General features: G+C 40.0%; 1 protein-coding gene across 1 annotated transcript; it reads right to left on the bottom strand.

The window, feature by feature from the left end:
• Positions 1 to 1,630: 1,630 nt before the first annotated feature.
• LOC118125694 (MOB kinase activator 1B) lies at positions 1,631 to 9,598 on the bottom strand. Its single transcript, XM_035184561.2, has 6 exons — positions 9,301 to 9,598; positions 8,000 to 8,166; positions 6,598 to 6,691; positions 4,802 to 4,935; positions 3,853 to 4,016; positions 1,631 to 3,724 (listed from the first exon to the last, which is right to left on the bottom strand). Exons 1-6 carry the CDS (start codon positions 9,312 to 9,314, stop codon positions 3,647 to 3,649), a joined length of 651 nt encoding a protein of 216 aa, XP_035040452.1. The 5' UTR covers positions 9,315 to 9,598; the 3' UTR covers positions 1,631 to 3,646.
• Between the last annotated feature and the right edge of the window lie 1,151 nt (positions 9,599 to 10,749).

Below are 10,749 nucleotides of genomic sequence, written 5' to 3' on the forward strand. Positions count from 1 at the left end.
TAAATATTTACAAAAGTTCCACTTCCATGCTGAAGTCATACAATGTCATCCCCTCCTGATGTTTTTTGGTTCATTGGTTAATTTTATATATTTTATGGATTGCTTGATATCACTATTTATCTGCTCACCTTGTTGTTGAGGTTACTAACTGTTGACTTTACCTATTTCCTGTGAGGACAAGCAGCTGCAGATGTATTGATTTGTTCTTGTGAAAAAGAAAACAAGGAACACATGGTACAAGAGATACGAAAACACCTGTGAGCCCTTTAACTTACAAAAGTAAGTCCATGTTCGATGTGTGTAATATAAGAGTTTATTCAGAGGTCTAATGTCCCTCTGGGTGCGGAGGCTGTTTATCAACATTGTTTCGGTGTAACTAACAGCTGACATTAGTAACTGTCATATCCTCCTATCTGTTATGTCTTTTTGAGACAGAGAAGCTGAGAAATAAGACAATTATCATCTTTTATTTTATTCTTAAAGTTGTTATTTTCCTCATCTCTGCTATATTTGTCTTTAACAAGAGAGGGCAGCATGTAGCACAATTAAAAATGATACATGCAAAATCATTAACTCGTCAATACTTGTTGACTCAGTCAGATACATGTTCATCCGACTGTTGAGATTGTGAACCATTATTCTCTTGTTTTCCAAAGATGATGATTCACTCCAGATGTGTCCTTATCTGCAGCTGCAGCCGCACAAACACTAGTGACACGTGTCCTGAGGATCCTCCTGACTGTCATCTCACACATATCAAGCTGTAACATAAGTCTCATAAAGTCTGAACGTTTGCAAAGTGTCACAGCTTAATTTGTCATGTTTTACATTTCAGCACAGTCCTGCACTTTAAATGTTCATTTCAGTCAAATACTAAAGTGTTGGAAACAAAATATACATCAAATAATAAAAGTAAAAGTCCTCAATGTGCTTCTTATGGATAAACATCAGCGATTTCATTTTGTTGAACTGGATCTAATAAAGTGCTTTGTAGACTTTGGGGCAGTTTAATCTATAACACAGCATTATATTTTATAAACCTAATTGTGTGCAAAAATCTTAATCTGCTGTTAACTGGGATAAGAAGTGAATTATCCCACTCTTACTTGTAATGGAGTAGAAGTAGCAAGTAACTTAAAATGCTAATTCCCAAATCGAAGTAACTAAAAAAGTAAAAGTACCACTTATAGTCGTACACTCTTAATATAACGTTATAAAAAAAAAACATATGAACATCATTCAAATATTGTAGAAACTCATTTTTTTAAATAATTTAGGATAGTTTCATCTAAAGTGATGCATGTTTATCTGATAAAATATAAGTCATGTGAAAGATTACTATCTGTATAGCTAGAGTTGGTGGTTGGAGTCCATCCCAGCTGACATTGGGTTAGAGGCCAGGAACACCCTGGACAGGTTGCCACGGTATCAGGGTCAACATACAGAGACAAACAACCACGTTTTTGGAGTGTGGGAGGAAGCTGGAGAAACCACAGAGACACAGTGAGAACATGCAAACCCGGGATTAAATAGCACAGAATTGAAAAACTCTTGGATTTGCATGAGAGTACCGTACTTCAGTAAAGCGGCTGCACTGAGCTCACAGGTAAATAAGTCAACAGAAAATTCATTCAAAGAGTCAAGACCACCTTTATTCGCCTTGTAAACAGCATCAATCAATTCAGTAGCATTGAAAACCCCTACCAAGCCATTATTTACAAACATTTCATCAATTACTACAGTCGGGGAGGGAAAACTGTAGGCAACAGGCTATGTGACGGGCATTTCATAAGGATGAGATGCTTTCAGGATGACCCAGGTTCTATTACATTTTCATGTATCTGATCATGAGCAGTAACATTCATAGTACTTAGCTAAGGAAGTGGTAACAGGTTCAGAACAATTAAAACAAACTAAAAGTTTATATCCAAATGGAGGGACGGGGGAAGCAGCGTCTAAAACAAATCTATGCGTCCTTTGAACCAAAAGCTAGCACCCCATGCTCTTTGAAAATGACGTTTAAGACAGTTCGCACACCCTCAGTACTCAACATGGGTGCAATAAAGTGTTACACGTATCAGATATAAAATGTTCACGTCACCTTTTCTCAAACCAAACCCCAATGAGAAGCACTTTTCTATTCTTAACATACACCAGAATTTAAGCACTAAAGGAAAATGAACATCAGATATAAAGTAGGAACGAGCCACGCACTAGAATCCTTTTTTTAGTGTTTTAGTGTCAAATATTGCATAGTAACCTACACTTTGAGATCTGGGGAGGGGGGGTCATGCATCTGCTGTTCGAAGCACAGCGACGAAACGAGTCAAACCGTACAAAAGCAGAAGAAATCTCACTTGTGCCATATGGATGATTTCAGAGGAGGTTCAAGCAGTTCAACATTCATTTGGGGGAAAATATGAGAGGAGACTAAATATGATCAGTCACATGGTACAGCTTCTCACAAAGCACGGTCTATGCAGAATAAACATTCAGGCAAGAGAGGTCAGGGGAATTGTTCAAAGTGCTTTTATGGCTAGTGAGATACCAACGGACGCCTCGAACTCCAATTCAAAATGCGGTTTCTGCTCGACAGTGGAGGCTGCGACACAAGTAACTATTCTACTGACCCTAATATACACTTTAAGGTTTTAGATTCCTTGCGGACATTTTCTAAAACGCGTGTGTCTACTTAAAAGTTTTGGGGGAGAAACTAGTTCACAGGAACATGTTACTAGGAAACGCTAAAGGTTTAAGTTCATTTTCAGTCCCCGCTACGACGTGACGATATTCTAGCCTCATCTATACGTCCTTAATAACATTCATTTATCATAACCTGCACAGCACAGTTGGCAAAAAGACGTAACTAAATAAGAATATGTTTGGTGAGAAGGTGGTTTTACAGAAAAAGAAAATCTTTTTTCAACCCAGTTACAGTACAAATAGAAAAAGGGTCTAAAAGGGAGTTTAGAAACACAGAAAAATGACAAAGGAAGGAGGAGGGGAGAAATTTTAACGCTGTGTCCAGTGTGTCAGTGATATATGGCCTTTATCTTCTTACAGTTCTCACTGTTGATATAGGGCAATTATGAGCCATGCTAGGCACTTAGGGTTCTTTTGTATTGACTGATGCGAACAGTCGCAAATCACGACCGAGCTCCTTCGACGTAGCTTAATGAATAAAATAACCAGCTGAAAAGGTTGGCTTAGATGCCATGACACCAACAATACCCTATTGTAATACAGCAACTTTACTTCCCCTGCGTTCTCCCCTGCAGGTGAGCTGGAAATCTAAGAGCATGGAAATGCCTCATGTTGCCAGAAATCTAGGTGATAAAAAACTGTGCAGTATAATAGAAAACTAATGTGTCTCTAATATCCTAAATGTAAGCCGTGACTGAACACTGTTTAGTTTTTTCATACAGCTAAAACCTTCTTCTCTTATATGTTAATCTGTGGTTTGTTCAATTATCCCTGATAGCATTAGTCCTGGTGCCTTAAACCTATCAAGACCCTTCCTTCTTCCTGGCCCTTTTAAAAACATTTCCCCAAATGGAAATATAGTATATACTGCATACGTACAGCCAGGGTGGGGTGGGTATCTGTGCAAAAACTAGAAGACCAATAAAATAAGGATGACAGCTGTTTATCTGTCCTTGGTTGTCAGTTTTTCAATCAGCTCCTGTAGTGGGACCAGCTCTTTCCTGTCAATGAGGTTGAACTCCTGAAAAAGACAAAGGAGAGGGAACTAACATTATCACATGATACAAAAAAACAGAACTGTTTGTTGCTGATATACTGCGTTCGTTTAAAATAAATAAAAGCCAAAATCAAATGTGAGAGACTCCTCACCTGAACAAAAAAGATGAAGTGTTTGAATGACGTGTTGAGGTGGGCCTCCTCCTGCAGCTGCATGACAGAATCAAAGTGCTGGTGGTAGATGTGGGCGTAGACTCTGAACAGACGCTTGAGAATGGTCTTCGCCACGGACATGAAGTTTCGCTTGAAGGGGACACCTGGGGAAGGAGAGCGCAAGAAAGAAAAGCTGTTCAGATCAATATATAACATATACATATACACACACACACACACACACACACACACACACACACAACAGAAGATCACTTATTTATGATATAAGGTGTAATGTGCTGGCAAGGGGATAGAAGTCCAGGGCTGGTGTATTGACTCAGACTGTCTGATGCTCCCAGGGAGGAATTGTAAAGTCTGATGACCGCAGCCAGGAATGATTTTCCGTGGAATGACTTCAATTAAATTACAACCAAAGATACAGATCATATCAGGGATACGTTTGAGGGATTCCCAAGATTTGGGATTTTCTAAATGCCTGAATATTGTTAATATTTTACAAATTGTGCTTGGTTTCTTCAGGCAGAGCCTAAATAAAAAAATAAAAACAAAATATATATGTTATATACAAATATAACAATGTTCCCTCAAGCGGTGAATCACATCTTTTTTTGTTTTTTTATCTCTGTTGCTGCTGGACATCTCACGAAGCTCAAAAAGCTCAGAGTGATCGAGGCAGACGCAGCCTCACTGAAGTATGTTCTCTTGGATTGAAATGTTATTACAGGCAGGCCGGAGCATGATTTGAGGGAAGTGCAAACACTCATGACATTCAACAAGGAACCACCCTGTTGTATCAATGTGTTACACGCTCATATGCAATTCGGACATTTTTACGATGTTTAAATACAGAAAAGCAGTAATACATCTATTGATCGTGGCTCGACGAAGCTTCGAAGAAACCAACCAGTAAAACAGAAACCAAACCTACCGATCTTTGAAGGGAAAAGTGTCTCATCGTCAAGCTGGTCTTGCACCCAGGTCATGAGGTAATCAATATACTTAGGAGCGGAACACTTGATGGGCTTCTTGATGTTAGTTCCATCTGCCCAGTGGTACTCGTACCTACAGGAAACACAGATGACGAACATTTGTAATATACTTCCATCTAGGTTCACACTCATTCACCACTGATGTAATTCAAATATATAACATAACAATTCCTTATAAACATGTCTAAAAACAACAAGATCTATGTTATATAATTTGTTGACTTGTGTATTAAAATTATCCACATTTTGGTCGCATTTTACTCGTCATGTCCACTTTACTTGTACCTTTGTCTGTCTCTGCTATAACTTCAGGGGCAGACCAGGTATGATGAAGGAAACACACTGCTAGCCAGTCAGCTGTTCCTCCCTTCCACTGTTTGTATTGGTCACTCATAATGGACAGTGATTATTATTCGTTGCCATTTGTTGTACATTCTTTAGCCAAAGTTCTCCCAGTCAAGTGTGAAAAAGGAGAAAAAAAGATTATGGGACAAAAATAGTGGTGAAGATAACAACTCCCATGATTCCACACTGCTTCACAACATTATCAAACTAGGTCTTTATTATTTGGACTGAAAGACCAGTGGCAGTTGAAGTTACCTACTGTATGTTTGATGTCAAATATTATTGTAATTTCAATTTTAATGAGAGAGAATGGGTGAGGCACGAAGCAAAGGGCTGGGTCGGAATCGAACTAACAAAATACTATTTTTGATTTTCAGCACCTTCCCATATGAAGCTTTCAACCTCGCAGATTTCAAACTGAATATTATGAAGTAGAACAGGACACTAGCAGATAAAACATATGCTGTTTTCATACAAGATATCTGGAGAAAGTCTACACAATTGGGTCCAGACATTCTCCAGAGTTTGCTTTTAACACATGAATGCTGCAGGAGATTCTCTGCTCAGATGCGTTCACAACAATATAATAATTATAATAATAACTTTATTTGTATAGCACTTATCTAAACAAGGTTACAAAGTGCTTCACAAAAGTCCATGGCAAAAAAATGAATGAACTAAAATAAAAGGTATTCAATTCAGTTCAATTTTTAGGGCCAAATCATAATTATGATAAGGTCAAGACCTTGAAATTTATAGAGAAACCCAACAGCTCCAACCATGAGCAAGCACCTTGGCGTCTGCGGGGAGCAAAAACTCCTTCAACACAGAATTCTCTGGTACATTGAGGTGAGGGGTGGTGCAGCAGGTTCAGGCAGGACGTAACTAGTATTGTGCTGCAGAGATCAAGTGTTTATTCTTACAGCACATCCACACCTGCATTGGCATTTATCACATGCTCTTGACATCTTTGTTGGTGTCTTCTACTTGTATGGCAGCTCTTTTTCATCCCGAGATATATTTATTCTCTTTGTTTCCGGTTTTCTGACTGTTGCGCGTTAGAAACGTCATCAACACACCTACTTGCTCGTGGAGAATCCTGCGGAAAATCTCCTGCTCTGCTCTGACATCAACTCATTTGTATATTATCCAGAACAAGTAAGGGCACTTGTGAGCTGGCCAGAGTAACTCCAGAGAACATCTGGAGCCTCTCACTCAGACATTTGTGTTCTCATATACAGCCCCTCTGGATAATGTCAGGAGATTACCCGGAGTTCAGGCCATAGACCCTGTGATCGGTGACGGCCGATACTATTTCGATGATCGGCCCCAAAAAGCCCGATCGCAACACCCTTAGTTAACGTGCACGACCTAAAACTATATAACTTACTTAGGACCAGCAGACATGACTGGGCAGCTTTCCTCTGTGCAAAAGTCTGTGATGGTACCATACAGCATGTTGATCTGGTTGAAGAAATCCACAGCTGAAAAGGCACAAAAAAGAACATATTTGAATCAAGCGCACATGAAACTGAAAACCATGGAAGCTAGTAAAACCACTGGCATCACGTTTCTCTGGAGCGGCTGACCCTTCCCACTTCACTGCCCAGCAGCAGAGTGCAGACCAGTGAACACTCCACTTATCTGGCACAAATTGTGTTATTGTCCATTCCCAGGGGCATATGGCCAACTTTGGCTTTCCATCAGTTTGAGAGATCCATTTAAAGGGTTGGCAGTGTTCGTGCTGGTGCTCTGTTTGCTAATCTTAGACAAAAATACATACTGTGCAGCTGATGTGGCATATGGTTGGCATATGTTTGGCCAGCTCACTTCAGTAGTTGATTAAAGTTTCCCCCTGTCCCCTCTGGAGACACTTTAGTCCCAAACTTTTGTATTCATAGCTAGTTGGAGGTTTAACAATGATAACCACACTAACAACTAGTCAAAATATGGTTTTCCCTGACAGCCACCAAAGTAATTGTCACTACAACTGATATTTCTTAGGGTCCAGAGCTGTATGTAAAGAGACAGCTGAGCCACAGGACATTAGAGACGCTAAACGGACACAGAATAAATTTGTATACACGCTCTCTTTCTCCCTCTGCTGTCACTATCCATTGCAGACAAAAAGCCAAAAAGAGAATCTAAAAACATTTAAGTGAACTGCTTCTTGTGTGAGAAGATCATTCATTTAAACTGAGCACTTTAAGTCTAACTTGTCCTAATTCTGCAAGTTGGAGCAGCTTGTTTGACTTGACTAACAGTCAAATCACAGAAAAAGGCTAATTTGATGATGCATCAGAACATGTATTTTGTCATGTTTGTCCCACCAAAATTAAAATCTGAATGACACTACTTGCGTTGCACTGTAGTACAGTGTAAACGGCTTAAACAAAAACGTCAGCGAGTAAGGCGATCTGACGTGAGAGGAAACGAAGCCTCCGCTGACCAGCCATTTGTCTCAATTCAGAGGAAAGTAAACAAGGCTCTCAGCACAGACAATAAAGTCTATTTAACATTCACAGTGGTTTTTCCAGCATGAACGCTCATGGTCTTTGGAGGGAATGCCAAGATCTCACACCCCGGTGCTTCACTTCACTGATTCTTTATGTGGATTATTTGAACTTTCAGGAACAGGACTACTGAGAACTTTAACAGCAAATACAAAGACTATGAGGAGACTGACGAATGGAAAAAAAGATTGCGTGAGGGTTGGGTCAATCTTCCTGGAATCTGAACCAAAAAAAGGGTGTATCAAGGCAGAGGAGAGGTGAAGGAAACTTGGCACTTACTGTTGACTGCGACCCATTCATTTAAGTCTTCGCCCTCGGGCAACATGACTGCCATGCGCAGGTTTCCACTTCCCAGTGTAGCCTCTGCATGTTTCAACAGCTCGTACTGATGAGAACCCTCCGGGATATTCTTCTTGGGCTTGAACGTCTTGGATGAGCGGTTTCCACTGTAATGAGTCACATTTCAAAGACAAAGACAAAGACAAATGGTGCGAATTAACATGCAAGGAGTCAAATGATCGGACAATTTGTGAGCTTGCGAGGGCCAAGGTGCGGGCCTCCTGGCGACAAAATATGCAGATCGTCTAAATAAGCCGACCGAGTTACAGTTGAATTGGTTGGTTTGGCAGAATTAATTAAGAGTGGGGGGGCCAGAACAGTGTGGCTCTCTGTGTATGACACTTAATGAGGTCATTTGGAGAGGTACTGTATTCAATCTCTCTCACTGGCCCATTAAACAAGCATTCTTGTGAGTCATCACAACATGGTAGGGTACATACCAACACTGCTGCTTTGATTAGAGATATGACATCTGCTAATGCCAATCTATACAGAGGATCATGTCCTGAGGTAAAATATAGAATATAGAGTCTGACCATTTATGAACAGATCACCTCAAACCATTAGGAGCAAATCAAATATGTCGATGATAAATATTTAAAGGATGATTTTATGTTGGTTTTTATGCTGTGCAACGCTAAGGAAGTGACGGAAGTTTGAATCAGTTTCTTCAATGTACCATAACAAAAGTGGCATAAAGCAAAATGAGGTGATCTAATTGGCAAATCACTTTCTATGGTTATGTGTTTTTAACTCAGCTCTTCGTTCTCAATGTACCTTAAACACAGTGGTGTTAATTTGATTAATTACTGGATCAGAGATAGATCGCCGGGTTGTGTCATATCGGTGCTGGATAAGCCCGAGGTAACAAAGTGGTGACACCAGCAGATACCCAGGCCCGACAGTGAACCTCACACTGTTTAATCTGCTCTCGTATACGTGCTGAATGGGTTTAAGATTAAAGCCACTGGATGGGCTCGGCTACATTAAACATTCAGTTACACTGACAGTTCAGCCGATGATGATTGTCTTTTAAAAAATCGACAGAAAGCTAAAACGAAACACATCAGAGATCCGAGGCGACTCCAGGGTGTAGTCGCAGCCCGTACTATGCTGTGGCTCGCTAACTAGCTCGGTAGCTAGCTAGCTGGGTAGGTGTGTTGCAACGCTGACATTGTGTAAACAGTCGGGCCGGCGGGCGGACAGCGCAAACACTCATCGCACGGTTTTGTTTTACTCACAAAAGAAAGCTCATGTTTCCCCGCAGCCCAGAAGACAAACTCTCCTGGCGAGCAGCTAACGAGCAGAGAGCAGGCAGATCCAAACTCTCCGGTCTCTCACGTCCCCGGTTCTGCTCGGGCTTCCGTTACTGGTCCGTATGAGGAGAAAATCCAAAAGTAACTGTTCCTGTGCCTGTTACAAACAGCTGATGGGAAGGGAAGCTGGTTAATTTGACAGACAGGCTGCTGGTATGTACGCTGAGAGGCAGCAGCGTACTGGATCTAGAGCGCACTTCTTCGTCTGACGCCCCGGGCACGTCACACGCAGCTCTGCCGTATGCTGCCATCTAGTGGAATAACATGGAAACTGTAATATTTCCAAATACGGTCTATGGTAGCAACCAACGACTTTTTTCGTTATTGATTAAACTGCTAATTGTAATTTAGTTTATACATTTGATGAATTGTAATTATCTATCTATCTATCTATCTATCTATCTATCTATCTATCTATCTATCTATCTATCTATCTATCTATCTATCTATCTATCTATCTATCTATCTATCCATCCATCCATCCATCTATCTATCTATCATGCATCCATCTATCCATCCATCTATCCATCCATCTATCTATCTATATGTCTTTTTTTCAGATTTGATATTTATCCTCTAAACAAATAGAATACATCAATAACACGTCAACACCAACGTTTCAAGCTGGATTTACACTACGGATTACAGAGGCATTGTTGGGTAAATGTTATGTGGCCTGGTTTAACAAGGACGACACTCAACATCAAAATCTATGGAAAACCTGGAATACTGACTATTGGAATGTAAAGCCTAAAATTTCCAATTTCTCCCAAACATTAAATCGACTCTGCGCTGGCAACAGCCAGTGGCCGGATGTATTATGTTTTTGGGTTGTCCATCCGTCCCATTCTTGTGAACACGATATCTAAATCTGACTCCTCCAATCTGTCATAATTCCACTAACTCTGCACCTTAGCATATTTGCACTATTGCACACACTTGCACTATTGTTTTCCTTTTTTTCTTTAGGTGTATATATATATTTTAGATATATATATTTTATTTCTATTTTAAATTTTGATATTCTATTTTATCTTATTTTACTCGATATTTTTTCTGCTTGTAATATTCGGAGCATTGCTATAAGAGAGCCTGTGACCCAAGCATTTCATTGCAAGCGACTGCTAAATGTAATCGTTGTGCATATGACAATAAACTCTTGAATCTTGAATCTTGAATCTTGAATCTTGAATCTTGAATCTTGAATCTTAAAGAACGTCCTGAACTGAATGGAATTTGGTGGTCAAAGGTCAAGGTCAGCTCAAATAATATACATTTTGGATCTTGTGAATGTGACATCTCAGGAACACATTGAGAGAATTTCTTCAAATTTGCTAGAAACATTAAGTTGGAAGATGAACTTGTTTGATTTTG

Source organism: Hippoglossus stenolepis, chromosome 18 (assembly GCF_022539355.2).
Source record: "Hippoglossus stenolepis isolate QCI-W04-F060 chromosome 18, HSTE1.2, whole genome shotgun sequence".
Taxonomy (NCBI): Eukaryota; Metazoa; Chordata; class Actinopteri; order Pleuronectiformes; family Pleuronectidae; genus Hippoglossus; species Hippoglossus stenolepis.